This window comes from Lissotriton vulgaris, chromosome 6, assembly GCF_964263255.1.
Source record: "Lissotriton vulgaris chromosome 6, aLisVul1.2, whole genome shotgun sequence".
Taxonomy (NCBI): Eukaryota; Metazoa; Chordata; class Amphibia; order Caudata; family Salamandridae; genus Lissotriton; species Lissotriton vulgaris.
Genome location: NC_141694.1, coordinates 196508836 through 196528211, shown reverse-complemented (window position 1 = coordinate 196528211; position 19376 = coordinate 196508836). Strand labels below are relative to the sequence as shown.

Here is a 19376-nt window from a genome sequence, read left to right as displayed (position 1 = left end):
CTAAATAAGCTCTACTTTTTTTTTTTCAAACAGACTTTATTGATAGATTGTACACATTCCGCAGCGCTCTGCACACCAGAGACAACTGCAGGACTAATATATGACATCAATTGAAATGCAATCAACTTTTTTCTTTTTATAAACAAATATCAACAAAGCGATGCTATACAAACACCCCCGCCCCCCCAACTCCCCCACCCCATAACCACTCCCCCCGAGTCGCACTAAATCTGTCGCAAGTCTCCTACACATAGCACACCTAAATGACTGCACATGTATACCCGCCATCATAACCCTTTCATCACACCTCCGGAAGGTCTTCCCGTTCCACCGGCGGCTCAAGCCATAGGCCCCTGAACTCAGCCCAGCGTTTCCAGATTCTATAATGCTTTCGTGGGGATCCTCGGGCTACAAAAATCGGCTGCTCTAGCCCCATACAAAAATCTAACCCTCTTTTCCATGTCACCACAGAGGGGGCCCGCGGGTCCTTCCATGCTCTGGCCACGTCCCTTTTCGCCAATGTGAGACCCAGCAGCAGCAAATGCCTCTTGTAGATGTTTCCACCCACCCCTTCCATCACATGCAGTAAGACGAACTACGGCGTACGAGGGAGCTCCTACCTCAAACCCTCAGACAAACAGGCCAGCATCCCCCTCCAGAATCAATCAAGGGAACCACAACTCCAAACCGTATGAATAAACGTCCCCTCCTCCCCACCACATCGAAGACAGTCCGGAGATGCGATCATTCCCACCCGCCAAAGCCGCACCCTAGTGAAGTACACTCTATGTAGGTACTTAAATTGGATGAGACGTAGGGGCATCGCTATGGCCGCACCCCTGGGGGCTGCCAGGGCCTCCCTCCAATCCTCCTCCTCCAACTCTCCCACGTCCTCCTCCCAAGTCTCCCGGAGCTGCTGCAGTGTGGGGGAACAATGTGTGACCAGTGACTGGTATATGCGTGATATCTTCTTCGTCTCCAAATCTACCCATAAACACCTTCGCTTCCAGGCCCTCTAAGCTGGGGGCGAGTGCATGGCGGAACTGCAGGTATCTAAAAAACTGAGAGCGGGGCATACTAAATTCCTTGCTAAGATCCTGAAAGGACTTAAGCGTCGTACCTGATAATACCTCCCCCAAGGTCGAGATGCCAATGCTATCCCATCCCCGGAAGCCCTGTAGCGTCGCAAGCCCGGGCAGCCGCCCATTGTACCATAGGGGGGTTTCACCAGTCAGGGTGTTCCACCATCCCATGCGGCGCAGAGCCTGCCTTCAAATCTGAAACACCACCTGCGTGGCCGGTGGTAGTGCCTTCCATAACGGCGCCGTATTTAGAATAGGGTGCAGCATGTGAGACCCCATAAGGTAGCGCTCCAGAGCATACGCCGGATCCCCCCTGTCTCCATACCACCACTCGTTCAAGACTAGGAGGTGGGAGGCCTGATAGTAGGAGAGAATGAAGCTCTACTTTTTTAACCATATCTAAATTTGTGAGAAAATAAGTGCTGGTCTCAAAGGATATGTGCCAGGAAAAGGGGGTCGGATCTTACCTTCCTCTCCATAGACCCAATAGGTGTTTCCCAGCTCTGCATTAAACCTAGCAGTATGTCCAACAGGAGGAGCTACATCCCGTCTTTTATTTCCACAGCGCTTGTTTTATTTCTATTATGGCTTGTGGAAATAGAACAAGGGCTGCCAATGCAACAAATAATAAAGTAAAACTGTATTCTCTGTCCTATTTTGGTGGGTCATTGTGAAGATAAAACAAGCACTGGCAAAGCCAATAGACCTCGCCTATGCAACAACGTGTGGCTTTGCCAATGTGTTTTGCCATTTGTACATCAGCATAGCTGCTGTTCACCATGGTTAGAAGTTAGTGGCATAGAGTGGAGGGGAGTAGAGTGGAGTGTCATCTTGTGGTAGCGCACTACCATTACTGACAACACATTTTCGATTGAAATGACAACATTTACACAGACATACAGTTTTACTGATAAACTATAAAGCGCACAAACTATAATGTGTGGAAATGCCACAGCGCTTGTTTTATTTCTATTATGGCTTGTGGAAATAGAAGAAGGGCTGCCAATGCAACAAATAATAAAGTAAAACTGTATTCTCAGCCCTGTTTTGGTGGGTCATTGTGAAGATAAAACAAGCACTGGCAAAGCCAATAGACCTCGCCTATGCAACAACGTTTGGCTTTGCCAATGTGTTTTGCCATTTGTACATCAGCATAGCTGCCATTCACCATGGTTAGAAGTTAGTGGCATGGAGTGGAGGGGAGTAGAGTGGAGTGTCATCTTGTGGTAGCGCACTACCATTACTGACTACACCTTTTCGATTGAAATGACAACATTTACACAGACATACAGTTTTACTGATAAACTATAAAGCGCACAAACTATAATGTGTGGAAATGCCATCAGCTAGTGTATTAAATTGTTTTGATAGTATTAAAATATTTGTTTCCATCGCACTTCAGAATGACAAAATAATCTGCTTCATCTGTGCATCCCTATTTCTGATATAATCTGAAACATCAGCGCAGTTCATTTACAGACATTTACATTTTGTTGTGTGCTAAAGACACGTTCCTTTCACAACCTCAGTAGCCAGCAAGATTGTCACATAAATCCTCTCCTTTTGAAGTCAAAGAAAGAAAAGTAAACACCAAGCTTCCTGGAAGACATAGCCTGACATTTGACTTCGGTCTTTCAATGCACAAAAAATGTGAAAATATAAGAACAACATTTAAAGGCTTGTTTACAGAAAGCGAGCACTCATGGAAGAATACAAGCAGCAGTGGCAAACAACCTATGCTCCACAGGAGGAACTAACTCAAGCTGGACAGCCCAAAACATATAAAGCCAGCATTTAGAAAGAAAGCAACTAGGAGATATAAAAACACAAAGCCAGTGGTACGCGATGGGAGGAATGCATTCCCTAGGAAGCTTTCAGAATGTCTTCAAGAAGATTTTAACAAATCAGTCAGCTGCACTGGTTTGCACTGCACTGTAAGTTTTGACCTAAAAAGGACTGGTCTGCTCTCTACTGCAGCTCTGCAAATTCAAGCAGCTAAAGTCTTGGACAGTGTGGTTGGCTGCAAAGAGTCATTGCCCCGTGAAAAAAAAATGGTGGTGCCCTTGGTAGTCACTGGTGCACATTAAGTGCTGTTCTTAACACATTACACTGGTGAGTACATACAAGTCTCCAAGTGGCTATAGCCAAAATAAAATGAAGTACCTTTCAACAGAAGTATTCCTCTTTTATTGGCTGTCAGTTTCAGCTAGTTTTGTCACTTTCAGCTATCAATATCTTAAAAGGCAATTGTGGAGAATAGAAGAACACAGATCTAACTCTTTATTTATTTTCAGTACTATCTGTGTATCATCATGATAGATGACACGTGTGGCTGAAAGACTGAGTTAGATGAGCCAAAGTAACAACTTTAAGAAGAAGAAATGACAAAATAGAACAGTGAGGAATCCTACAAACTGCATGCCGGTTGGCAAAAGTGAAAGGTGACATAAATACATGGGTATTGCAGGTCTGAAAATCTTGAAACCAAGCTAAAGCCATACTCTGGACATCGATGTCACTAATTCTATTGTTTTCTGAAGATTGGTTTAGAGTATATCACCTGTCAACGGTTTAGACACTATTCCATCACCAGCTTCTACAAACACAACAGAACTTGGGAAGATCAGAAGAGGAAGAACCCACTTCTGCAACATACTTTTTAGAGGACTGAGACATGACCTCCTCTACCTTGACTGTAAAGCCTAGAAATGCTTCTCAAGGGTCAGACCAGGCGGCCTCCTGTAGTCTGAGGGTTATCAAGGACAAGAGAATGACTACCTTATGAAAGACCTTGCAGACCAGCCGAGAGTGGAGTGGACAGGGCTGTTCTTAAGCCCTTCCTTCTCCTAGTAGCTTTCCCTAGTAGTCAGGGCGTTTTAGGAGTGACCAGTATGAAGATATTCAGTACATGGAAAAAGTTGGGATTTAGTCCATTTTTGACCTCTGGAGGCCCCAGACCAGGTGCCAAAGGCTGCCACTAAAGACAAAAACTTGGCAACCTATGTTTGCTGATTTATCCTCCTGCCAGTGGACTGGTGTAATTATCATACACCATGATGTCATACTCAGTGCCTCTGAAGGATTTTGAGCTCCAGAAAAGTGACTAATTCCAAAGGTAAACTCCAGAAGTGGAAAAGGGCAGACAAGTGATCCTGGTAAGAAGACTTTGGTGGCTAAATATTTACAGTTGTCCTTTTTGGAGTCAAAATACAGGGCTTTAGCAGGTCCCTGGGAATAGAGTATCTGACTTTGTGTAGAATTCTCCAGTCAATGCATTCTGCCTTGGCATGCTGGAGGATTTTAACTTTCGTAAGAAAGTCAGAAGCTAACTCATATTACCAGTGTGACTCACTAGGCTTGGCCAACACCTACTGTATCATGGTTAGTCTGAAATCGCACCCAGGTCCCTGTCAACCAGATTAGGCAAAAGGCACCCAGGTAAATCAGTGCTCGCTTCACAATTTTCTCAGATCTGTGAGTTATATGCTTATTCACCAGAATGTATGTGTATACAAATATATATATTTATATAGGGTCCTCACCCACAGGGTGTACCCCCCATGGCTGGCTTCATCATCAGACCCTCACCCAAACACAGGGCATGAAAGAGTGGACTCAACTTGTTTGTAAGCTGAGTTCTTTGGATAGTGGAAGTGAGTGAAGGCAGGGGGTACATGTGGATTAAACTAGACTCTGAATCCTAAATTGGGATTTAGGGGTAGGTTAAAAGAACAATGGAATGCTCTTTGTATGTAATGTTCCCAGGCATCTATTAGGTCGACATGTTTCAGCCGTTTTATTACCCCCTAAAGGGCCAGTCGGCTTTCCTCTGGATCTTGATTAACCCTACGTAGTATCAGTATTAGCCTTTTGCTGTGCAATAAAATTTTGATAAACATGCACGATGCCACACGATTCCATACAGACCATACTTGAAGGACCTCTTCCTGGTATGGTCATCGCTGAGAAGAAAATAATTCTGTGGCAAAAGATGCTCTCATATATTAGATGCACCATGTAGTCGTTTTAATGCTAGGTTTTTGCATGCGTTATAAAACAAGCATTGGCATAGCCAATATGTCTCGCCTTTGAGACCTTATAAGTGTTTAGTTATCCAGCACAATATCCTTGGTGTCAGCGGACTCGATAATTCTCTCGCCTCGGTGCCCACTCTGATCAGCGATCACACTCGGCAACTCTGGGCATTAGCTTGCCTCATCTTCACTAACGGCCCCACCAGACCGCCGGGGATGCCTGGTCTCACCCTGGAGATACCCATTAAGGGACCATCTCTCAGGGAAGCCAAGAAGAGTTTCGCAGCGGTCGAAGCGCCTTGGGACCCTACGGGTAAGTAGTGCGCTATATAAATGCCAATACATTTACATTTACATTTACGGTGGTTTGGAGCAGTTCGACTATCTACTTCCCCGAGCATCCTGCTACAGCAAGTGCCGAAGTCAGCAGACGCAATGAGAGAGACGGTGTATTTTCTCTCTCCGAGAAATCCAGCTCCAGTGTTTCCAAGCTACCCTTGCGAGTTGTTGAGAAATCGAGTCCTGAGATTGACCTTCTTCATTCTAAACCAAGGTACGAAGCTGATTAGACCCTAAGAGAAATCTTGGATAGATTTTTGGCAAAGAATACTAAATTTATGCTACACTTCACTTACTTCTTCCCTCGTACTAAGCTTAGGTTAGGTACATCGGGGTAGGCGTATTTTAGAAGTACCAGTTGAGTACTTTTTAGCCTCTATTATTTATGTATGTATTTATCTATGGTCTGGGAACCATACAATGCTCTTACAGTATTATTTTATTCTACTCTTTTTACTATATGCGCTATATTTTGCAACCAGTATTACGATTGTAGCAGTTCATTTCCTATGCTTGAGAAAGAAGACTGTTCAATAAATCCTTTTATTGAAAACACCTGTCTATTTATGTCTCTGCACCTCTGGTGAAACGAAGCATGCACAAATGACTGAGTAAAATATCTATCTTTTGTTTCCACAACTCTGAAGATCAGTTTTATCTTGGGGAAACAAAGTTGTCATGTTTATGCGGTTGTCAGAAATCATGTTCTTCATTAGTTTTCTGTATTGATGTGCAGAGGAGGTTATATCCACCTTGAGCTGATGTTAATCTCTGTCTTATTTCCATGCTACCTGCCTTATTTTAATTATCCGCCACATTTTAAGGAGGTGGATTTATCATTTGGACTTTTAAATAAGATTTTTTTTTGTTCGGTTAAAACTGAAATCCCTGCACCCTAGGGTTTGCAGGCCCAGGTGCTCCTGTGGTAAAGGCATGCTTCAGCACTTGCTTTTTTCCCTTTGGTACGGCATAGCAAGATGGGTGAAGGAGTTAAATGCTCTGAGTGAGGATGTAGTACTTTTTGACAACCCTCCTGATTGGCTGCACAGAGACCACTGTCCCATCCTAACCCCTTTGAAATTGTGACCTTCAAAGCTTTGCTGTTCAAACCATTTTAGTATAACCAGGTAAGTGGCAAGACATTTGGGTAGGTGATTTATCACAAGAGCTTCTTATGTTGCACTGCTGCAATATATAGGTGGATGTTCATCTACAAACATTCTTGAATGGATGGTCAAGGTATGTGATATCACAGCCAATGATGAATTGGGAATTTTCTGTAAAAACAGAACTGTACAGCACCACATCAAACATCTTTGCGGTAACCTGCTTACTAGCCAAGCTATCTTGCATGCCCAAGTTCCTCCTGGACTAAAGATTGCTTTCAGGATTGTTATGACAAGTCTCCTGCATTTTGAGGAAGAGTATGCCTTCCTGCCTTTAACTGGTATTCCCTTGCTGTGGAGGACCTGAGTTATTAGTCTTGAAGCTATATGGAAGCTGAGCTCAGAGTATCTCTTGAAGAGACCAGTTAAAGAGATCCCTAAAGGGGGATCTATTACCTATTAGGGCTGTGCCAAATGGGTATCTTAGTATATTGGCACTGTATGTGTTGACACCAGATGGGCAAACCCTCATATATGCCCTCACATGGCACAGGAACAGAGACTGCGCAAAGTCCACCAGGTACATTTTCTTTAGCTTTTCAGGGCAAGAACAAAACCAGCAGAGTGCGGTCCTGCACAGAACAATCATGCAGCAGTGTCAAACCTCCAACCAATGCCGTTCCAAGCACATAACAAAGGGGAGAGCTTGGGCCAGATCACTAAAACCAGAGGGCCGGGGCCAGGCCTTCCATAGTGGCAGATCACACGTTGGGGCCTAAACACAGACAGGACAGTGCCAGACTCAAAAGCAGCACAATGACAGGCCCAGAACAAGCATAGAGCCAGCACCAGAACCATACCGTGCCAGCTCATGAACTAGCACAGGAAGAGTGCACAGAGCCAGGCCAGAAACACAAGAGACAGCACAGTACCTGGATCTTAACCAGCACCCATGAGTGCAAGATACAAAATCCCCACACAAGCTCTAAAGCAGCGCAATGTCAGGTCTAGATTGGTACAGAACTAATTTTTAGACTAAAACCGGTTGAGTACCAAGCTCGGAGGAAAAAACTACCAGAGACGCAGTGGCAGACCAATAAGCAGCAGAGGCCGCAAGCAGGAAAGCAAAAATACAGGTACAGAACGAGCACATAAAACATCCCCACAGAGCAAGTAAGAGGAGCACAGGGCCAGGGCAGGAACAGGAAGGGGCCAGAACCAAACCAGCAAAGTTCCAAGCTCAGAACACAGACAGGCCCAGAACCAACAACTATAGGATTAGGGCAGGAACAGAACCAGGGCAAGAATAGGTATAGTGAGAGTTGAAGGACAAAACCAACACAGCGCAAGCCCCAAAACCGCCATTGTGCTCTGGTTCCAGCAATGTAGTGTGCTACTCATTTAGGCAAACGTTTCAGTGCCCCACTGTACTGCAATATAATCCAAAATTAAGTACAAGGTTAATAGCCCTCAAAGTACCAGGTTATAGGCACAATCGGAGATAACGGTCTGCCAGGCTCAGGGCCTGCACCGAGTTCTAAAGTGCAAAGCCCCCTCGGGATTGAAACTACATAGTGCTGTGTCTAGATCAGTACAAAACCAAGTCAAGAACAGAGCCAGTATATCCCCCAACAGAGCTGAAATATTTTCAAGACTCGGACCAGCGAAAATACACCTGAAATATTACCAGAACCGATACAGACCCCGTGCACATCCGAAACAAGAGTTCAGAGAGTAAAGAAACACAGCAAGAGATACAGACCCAGTTCACAAACAGTGCTGAACTGTAGACCGTCAGCGAGTTTGAAACAGTGACAGAGACACACTATTATGCAGAGTGCGGTGCTTTCAAGGACATAAGACCGAATGAGGTAGTCGTTCTGTCAAATGCTGGTTTTTACTCTAGTCAAATCCTACCTTTTGGGTCACAGATGGTTTCAAGTATGCATAAAGAATCCGGAGGTAATCAGGTGCATACAAAACCTCATCATGGGATTGCATCCATCCCCTGCATAAATGACAAACAAGTCCATCTCTCACAAGGATGGACACCATGGCACACCAACACACCCAGCTAAAAAAAGAGCTGGCTCCACCCAGTAAAAACCACCACCCTATCAGGAAGGACCCCAAGTAAACGCTTCTGTTTCAACGCAAAGGCAGCCTATCTGGTGGTATCCCTTTCAATTAAATTTCTCTTGTTTCTGCAACATGTGGCAAACGTGAAAAGCTAACTGTACACAAGAAGATACTCCAAAAATCATTTTCGCTTCAAATTCCTTAACTCTCAGCTGAAGGCCTGGGAATTCACAGTTGGTCTATATACACCGCAATAAAAGTCGCTATAAAGTCGGACACAGCCCATAGTAAATGGGCTAAAAACAATATTATAAATAAACTCAGTGCTTTCGCCTTTCCGATTACAACTGGCTTTTGCATCTTCGGTACGTGTGACTGTATTGTGTCTTTTTCCTCCAAATTTAACCAGATCCTCCTAAGAGGCACAGTTCATAAGAGCCATCAACTGACTACTAGCAAAATTATGCTTGTACCGTGTAGAACGGCACATTTTGGACAAGGAGTAAACATTCTCTAGAAACAAGTGCCAGCTAAGATCTTGACAGGAGCGACACACAAAGGACTGCGTCCGTCAGTTGGATAAACGTAGGAGCCGCATTCCTACTACTGCTCAGGGGAGCCCCACTACACTGCGGAAGATCACAGAGCACAACGATGAGCAATGCGAGGAGCATTCATGCAGCCACTTAACACAAAATTACAATTGTCAGCAGAACTAGAGTGAAAAATAACAAGCAGCGCATGCGCTGCAACGAAAAACGATAGCTAATTCACCCACAATCCCACAACAAACAAGCATTTAAAATGCAATAGGACTCGTATGTACGCGAGACCTATTGCATTTTAAACGGACGTGTGAGAACTAAAAAGGCACAAACGGGAGGGTGTGAGGGGGTGCTGCTGGCCTGAGAAGTCACGGACTGCGGGAAGGAACAGGAGAGGCAGGGAAACAAAACGGTTCAAAAAAGTAAGGGGGCCGATAGCTGTGAAAGGACAATAATGACGACATGGCTGTCAGGAGGCGGGATTAAGTTTCCAAAATCCAGCATTTACGATTGAGGCCAATCACAAATATAGGCAGAAAGTGGGTGGAGCCTCCCCGCTATACTGTATACAGCATCTCTCGACGAGACAGCGCATGCGCTGCTAAGCCGAGACCTAAATACCTTGGTGGTCCCTTTATAACTTTATAACCACATATAGAGATGACAAGAAGACATTAACAAACAAGACCAACATACAATACACACTACCTACATGTTTAATTGTCTTAACAGACATCATAGGGCATATCAGGGAAGGACGGTCCCTGTAGTTAAACACTAGAAAGAAAAAGTAGACGCTTTTTGAACATATTCATATACATACTGGCAAATAAGCATATAACTCACATATCTGAGAAAATTGGGAGGCGAGCAACGATTTACCTGGGTGCCTTTCGCCCACTTGTCTTGGATAAACACGCACCCTATGATAACAGGGTCTCCCCTCTCTTTTTTCATTGACTAAATAGAATCTAGGAAGTTGATGGCACACCCATTGTAAAGACTTCTCACTCCTCCCGAACTTTTTTTTAACCCTGTCAACCACAACCATATATGCTTTGCAGATTCGTAGTGCTTTTTGTTTATATAAAAGCAGCTCCTAAAATTTATATTCTTAATCAGATTTTGACAATTTTTATGTTTTTGCCCTTCCTAAAGATTGCCATTGTTTTACGTAATTGGCTTGGCAATTTTATTGGTTTATTTATTGACTTTAATGTTGATCTGGTGCTCCTTAAATACTTAGCACAGATTTCTCTGGGGAAAATCCTGCTCCTTTGTGCTGTTGATACACACCCCAAATACTAATGATTTTTCTAAAAGAGTAATTCTGTCTTTTTTTCTGTATTCATTTCCTTATTTTTTGTAGTATTTTATAAAGTGCTGTACGCCACCTGTCACCCACTTCACAAAGCTATTGTGTACAATTGGTGCTTGGGTTTTACCCATTCCAAAGATTCAGATCCTGAATTTCCAAACATCTACCTCTGTATTACAGTCACTGGAAGGTTGTTATTTAACAGGTGAGGTGATGCTACTTGCAGAGACTTTCTGTAGACAGCTGGCTCTTCCCCCAATAAATGCTACAGTTATAAGACGACATTGGACTATTCAGCACCAGCTGACGGTTGGACTGGTGCACCAGAAAGATTTTCAAGAACAAGAAGAGCTGAAGGTTACCACCCTTGACCGCAGTCTAGAATTGTAGAGGGAATAAGGGCTCAGAATCCTGTTAACCTCCCTGATATCTTCACATCAGAATCTGCTTCTTTCCGCTCAGCCTATGTCTTTGGAAAGAGGCGGTGTTGGCCATGTTTGTATTTTAGCCAAAAGTGGATTTGGGTTGGAGTGCCTTGTGAGTTAACAATGATGGAACCCTTGTGGCCCCTGATGGACTCCGTAGATCTGTGACGTATGTGTTAGAGTGGAATGCAATGAAGGCTGGTTTAAAATGTTGAGTTTGCTGTTACCCGCAGACAAATAAAGACGTGTAATACTAAGCTCCCTGCGTGATGTAATCTTGGTGGGTACCCAAGGCTGGGAAAGATGTTTCAGGCAATGTCTGGTGTAAATCTGAAAGTTCATCTTCTGCTGCTCTAGAAGCTTTGCCAAAGAGTGAATTTGAGTTTGAACAGTAGGTCAGAGGATTGTAAAATGTGAGGCCGACACAGCCGCCTCTATCCTTAATCATTGTTTGGTAATGAAATCACTCCATGGCAGATCTAGACACATCTCTCCAGTCTTTCAACATTCTCAGTAACATCAATTGCAATGTTATCGCAAATCTGGGGCTACACTTCACTAGGAAAATTAATATTTATCAATACTTTTAGTAAACAGTTTTTTTGCAACTATGAGTCAATTCACACAGAGTCCAAAGGAGGGCCAAACACACCATCAACCTTGTATTCCCTAATCTTTAAAATATTTTGATCTGTGATTCTGTGATTTGTTTTTAAGGTACAGAGCACAGGAACAGATGGCGAGAAGCTTCATCTGGCTCCACCACAGCCAGCAAAGCAGTTTCTTATCTCGCCTCCAGGGTCCCCGCCAATGGACTGGCAGCCAATAGATGATGCCGGACCAGTCTTCAACTATGACCTCCTGTACGCAGTGTCGAAACTAGGACCAGGTCAGTGACCCTTGTTTCATCAACTTTGAGGCATTAATGCAGCTTTATTGATAACATGCAATGCGGAGTAGGCAGTTTCATGGATCAGTCCCAAACTTTCTATTCAATAGATCCTGGTACAAGAGAGGAAAATTGAGTAACTTCCATCTTTCGTCTTTGCATTAGTGTGCTTGATTTGTTTTCTTTTTTGTTTCATTAGTTCTTTTCAAAATTTCTTAAGAAAATCTCATATTATTCTTATAGCCTTAGGTATGAGCCAGTCACTCACCAGGAAAACTCCTGGATATGACACTGTATTCAGACTACTGATGCATGGGTGTTATTGTTTTGACTGGTCCTGTTTTTCACACTGTGGACATTTTACTGATTAGTATTGTTGTATCTTTAATTTAAAAACTTTTGTTGGTTGTGATGTCCCTCCACATCATGGGTCGCAATACATACATTTGGGAGATACAACACTTTTGCTCCATTTATGCAAGGGATACTTTTTCTAATACAAAGGCTAAACCCTGTCACCTGCTGTAATACTCAAATGCTCTAGTCAACATTTTTGCCTGGATATTTATTATGAGATGGTCGCCATTTAGTGAGAGAGACAGTTGGGAAGAATTTGGCTAGAATCAAAGAGGAGTAGAGGACTTGACCCTCTCCCTTCCTGGAGGGGCGCAGTAATGGATTACATCCTTCACAATGTCACATCTGCGCCCCTCAAAATGCCACATCTGATGTTCTCTCTGACTGCCTGAACATCTTAAGACTGGTATGAGTGGCACGGCTATGAACTTTTACCCATTCACAAGCACACGTGACATTTGTCCCCTTACTGCTGCAGATGTGAATTTTTATTTAATATAGTGACAAAAGTCCAGACAGAGCATTGTAATACGAGCTCCTAATTTTCACTCCCATTCTGCAGAAGGGTGGTCTTAGAAGAATTAAAGGTGTTAGGAAGGATGTACCTTAGAACTCTGAGAACAAGCAAATGGATCACGAAGAGCTGACGTGAACACACTTGAGCCTGCACATATGCTCAACATTATTTCCATCATTTCCCTCTGTGCCGTCTCTTGATGTTTTCTAAAATGTTTGGACAGAAAAAACTTTTTTCTAACCAGTGTATGTTATTGAAATGTTACTTCTCTAGTTAGGTCACCATCCAAATGTGGATGTTGTAGAAGTGATCAGAGATTAGAGTCAACTTTTGTGAGAATGTTTTGTGGTAAAGGCGACATTAAAATAAATATTGTTGAAATCAAATGAGGAATGACACAGAAAAGGCTGCACATTAGCACTGGTTGATCTTTCCTGGAGATAGAATCAGTAAAGCAAGTTCAGCAAAAGTCTTTGATCCTTATGGCAAAAGATGTCTATTTTGGAGTGGTGTGTATGGCTGAGTGTAGAGATGCTTAATTGTGCAAGTTAAATGCACTGCCTCTTTGATATTCCTTTTTAGGTCTCGCAGAGCCAGCGCATGCGCTGCTCGGAGAGACATTTAGTAGGTGAGTTTTCAAGGTGCTACTTGCTGGCCACACGCTTGCGTTCATGCAAGCGTGCACGCACGCAGCTGCCATCTGTCTCCTCCGTCACGGGTCATTAAGTTGCTTGTTTTTATTTTCCGTGCTTTCCCCTCTGCTTCCGTTCAATCACTTTCACTTTCGTTTGAAACAAAATGTAAATTAACATGGTGTGCAAACTTTTTCGAGTTGCATCAAAATAGTCTTATTATTATTAGTCTTATGAATAAACTTATTAGTCTCAGACTTTGTAGTCTCTTCCGTGCACGACCACGTATTTACTCTGCTCGTCAATGCCTACCAACTATACAAATCGGTATTGGGCCTAACTTAATTGCTCCCAACACGCAACTTGCATGGATTACAGTATGCACACACACACAACCACACTCACACCCACACAACCACACACACACACACACACACACAACCACACACACAACCACACACACACAACCACACACACACACAACCACACACATACCCACAACACACCCACAACACACCCACCACACACAACCTCACACACACAACTACACACAACCATACACAACCACACACACACACAACCACACACAAAACCACACACACACACAAGCACACCCACAACCACACCCACAACCACACCCACAACCCCACACACAACCACACACACACAACACCCCACACACACAACCACACACACACAACCACACACACAACCAGACACACAACCACACAGAACCACAACCACACACTCAACCACAACCACACACACAACCACATACACACACACAACCACACACAACCACAACCACAGCCACACACACAAACACACACAGCTACACACATAACCACAAACAACCACACACACAACCACACACACACACACACACCACACACACACACAACCACACACACAGAACCACACACACGACCACACCCACACACGACCACACCCAAAACAACAACCACACCCAAAACCACAACCACACCCAAACCCACAACCACATACAACCACACACACACACATACACACAACCACAACCACACACAAAACCACACCCAACCACACACACACAACCACACACACACAACCACACACACACAACCACACACACACAACCTCACACACACCCACACAACCGCACACAACCACACACACACACCACACACAACCACACACACACTAACAACCACACATAACCACACACACAAACACCCACAAGCACACCCACAAACACCCACAAACACACCCACAACCACACACAACCAAACACAACCACACACACAACCACACCCACAACCACAACCACACCCACAAGCACACACACCCACACCCAACTACACAAAACCACACACAACCACAACCACACACAACCACAACCGCACACAACCACACACACACACAACCACACACTCAACCACACACACACAACCACACACACAACCACACACACCTACAACCACACACAACCACAGCCACCCCCAAACACAACCACACACACAACCACACACACAGAACCACACACACACAACCACACATACACAACCACACACACAACCACACACACACAACCACACACACACACACACATCCACACACACGCAACCACACACCCACACAACCACACACACAACCACACACAACCACACACACAACCACAAACACAACCACACACACACACAACCACACACACACACAACCACACACACACAACCACACACACACACACAACCACACACACACAACAACGCCCAACCACACACACAAACACACTCACAACCACAGCCACACACACACACATAGCCACACACACAACCACACATACAACCACAACCACACACACACACACACACACAACCACACACACAACCACAACCACACACACACACAGACACATCCACTCAACCCCACACACAACCACACACACAACCACACACACAACCACACACAACCACACACACAACCACACACACAACCACACACACAACCACACACATACACTCACAACCACACACACACAACCACACACACACACACACACTCACAACCACACACACAACCACCCACAACCACACACACAACCACACACACAACCACACACAACCACACACAACCATACACCCACAACCCCACACACAACCACACACACAACACCCACACAACCACACACAAAACCACACCCACACAACCACACACACACCCATAACCACACAACCAACCACACTACCAACCACACACACACCACACACACACAACCACACACACACACAAACACACAACCACATGCAACCACACACAGAACCACAACCACAACCACACACGACACCCAAACCCACAACCACACACTACACACACAACCACACACACACACACACACAACCACACACATACAACCACACCCGCAAACACCCACAACTACACACACAACCACACATACACAGCCACACACACAAACACACACAGTTACACACATAACCACACACAACCACACAGAGAACCACACACACACAACCACAGAAACACACAACCACACCCACACAACCACACCCACACACACAACCACACCCACACACATGACCACACCCAAAACCACAACTACTCCCAAAAACCACAACCACACCCAAACCCTCAACCACATGCAACCACACACACACACCCACAACCACACACACAACCACACACAACCACACACACACCCCCACACACACACCCCCACACACACAACCTCACACACACACCCACACACACAACCACACACACAACCACACACACTAACACAACCACATATGCAAACACCCACACCCACAACCAAAACCATACAGTCACACAACCACACACACACAACCACACATATACAACCACAACCACACACTCAACCACACACACAACCACAACCACACACACACACACACACAACCACAATCATACTAACAACCACACACAATTACAACCACACAGACACAACCACACAGACACAACCACACACACACACACACAACCACACACAAACCACTCACACACCCACACCCACAACCACACATACGACCACACACACAACCACACCAAAAACCACAAACACAACCACACACACAACCAAACACATACACACAACCACACCCACAAGCACACCCAAAACCACACACACAACCACACACACAACCACACACACAACCACACACACACAACCACACACACACTACACACACAACCACACACACCACCACAACCACACACACCACACACACACACACACAAGCACACACAAAGACAAAGACAAACACACAACCACACACACAGCCACAACCACACACACACAACCACACACAACCACACCCACAACCACACCTACATCCACAACCACACACACTCACACACAACCACACAAATACAACCACACACAACCACAACCACACACACACCACACACAGTCAAACCCACACACAAACACAACCACACACACACAACCACACACGCAGCCACAACCACACACACACACACAATCATACACACACAACCACACCCACAACCACAACCCCACACACTCACACACACTCACACACACACAACCACACACACAACTACACACACAAACACACACAGACACAACCACACATACCTCCACACAACCACAAACAACCACACACACACAAAACCACACACAACCCCATACACACACAGAACCACACACACACACACAAAACCACACACACACACAATCACACCCAACCACACAACCACACACAACCAAACAAACAACCACAACCACACTCACAACCACACGCACACAGACAACCACACACACACAACCACACACACAACTACACACACACAGCCACACACAGTCAAACCCACACACAAACACAACCACACACACAGCCACAACCACAACCACACCCACAATCACACACACAACCACACACAACCACACCCACAACCACAACCACACCCACACAACCACACACAAACACACACACACACACACAACAACACACACACAACCACACACACACAACCACACAACTACACACGCAAACACACACACAACCACATATACCACCACACAACCACACACACAACCACACACACACAACCCCACACACACACCCAACCACACATACCCACACACACACACACACAACCACACCCAACCACACAACCACACACAACCAAACACACAACCACACACAAAACCGCAACCACACACACAACCACACGTACACAGACAACCACACACACACCCACACAACCACACACACAACCACAAACACAACCGCACACAACCACACACACAATCACAACCACAACCACACACACATCCACACACATAACCACACAACCACACCCACATCCACAACCACACACCCACAAACAACCACAACCACACACACACCCACAGCCACACCCACACCCACAACCACACCCACACCCACGACCACACACACAACCATACACAACCACACACAACCACACTGAACCAAACCCACACACACAACCACACACACACACACACACAACAACCACCCACAAACACACACAACCACAACCACACACACAACCGCAACAAAAAGTTTTATGAAAATTGACTCTTTTAAAAATTCTGATTCCACCAGAATCCAAGTCCTCCACAACACCCTGTTTTTTTGGCTGTCAGCAGTGAAAAGGAGACCTATTTTGCCCCCATTTTTATTATTCTGTATCCTCTGTTCTATTCTGGGGTGCTTTTTTAACCGGTCTCTAGTTCATTGTGAATCTTACCGTTACTAATTCAAATTGTGTTAGCTTTGGCTTACTGGCAATGAAAACTTTATCTCAATATGTTGCTGTAACAAGCTGCAAGTCCGCTACGGAAGCCCATTTATCTGCTAATTATTTTCCACATAAGGTTGCAAGACCACAAAGTGGAGTATTCAGGATTTTGAATAGTTTGTTTGAATATGTTACTCTCTCCTGCGCACCCCACTCCTGTAGTAAGGTTACGAGTGACCTGGCACCCGCCTTTCAGAGGTTCTTACATACACACAAGTCTGACCTGGCACTGGTGCGTCCCTACCTGGCACACATCGGGTAATGATCTCCGCACCTCCTTCTAGGCCCGAGCTCACTAATGTTTGCAGTCTGTCACTCACCCCTCACCTCCCTGGCATTCACCCTTCACCCCTCATGCCTGGCAGTCACTCCTCGCACCTGGCACTCACCCTTCTCTCTCTCTGGCACTCAGCATTGACTCTGCGTGACACTCATCTGTCACCTCCCTGACACTCACCCATGTCCCTCCTGGCATTCCCTCCTTGGCACTCACCCTTCACCTCCATGGCACGAGCCCTTCATCCCCTGGCAGCTCCCCTTCACCCCTTGCACTCACCCTTCCCCTCCCTGGCATTCACCCTTGACCCTCCTGACTCTTACGTCTCACCTCCATGGCACTCAACTTTCACCTCCCTGGCACTCAAACTTCATTCCCCTGACCTGGCACTCAACCTTCACCTCTGTGGCATTAGCCATTCACCCCCCTGGCCTTTCAGCTACCCCTCACCCCTGGCACTCATACTTCCCCCTTCTCGACACTCACCCTTCCCCTCCCTGGCACTCACCCTTGACCCTCATGACTCTTACGTCTCATCACTATGGCACTCACTTCACACCTCTCTAGCACTCACCCTTCACCCCCATGGCCTGACAGTCACTCTTGTCCCTCCTGCCATTCACTCCTCACCTCCCTGCCACTCACCCTTGACCCTCCTGGCAAGAGCCCTGTTTTCCCCAAGAACAAAAAATAACAAGACTTGGCATAGCCAATAGGTTTTGCCTTTGGGACCTTATAAGTGTTTAGCCACGCAACAGTTGATGTTGCATCAAGGATATTATGCTGCATAACTAAATACTTAGAAGGTCCCAAAAGCGAGATCTATTGGCTATGCCAATGCTTGTTTCTACTTCACATGAAGGTGAACCAAAGAGTTTCCATTTTTTATTGTGTGTATAGCTTATATGGCAGGTGCCAGAGGTTTACCCAAAGAAGGATGGAGATGAAGAACCCCAATAATTCCTGTGTATAG

At 45.3% G+C, this 19376-nt stretch overlaps 1 protein-coding gene across 2 annotated transcripts in view; it reads left to right on the top strand.

The window, feature by feature from the left end:
- RCAN2 (regulator of calcineurin 2) overlaps positions 1 to 19376 on the top strand; it is a 546515-nt gene that overhangs the window by 354413 nt on the left and 172726 nt on the right. For both annotated transcript variants that reach the window (XM_086926235.1, XM_086926234.1), the window contains exon 4: positions 11646 to 11817. In XM_086926235.1, coding sequence (XP_086782361.1) covers positions 11646 to 11817 — 172 coding nt within the window. The remainder of the gene's footprint in view (positions 1 to 11645; positions 11818 to 19376) is intronic.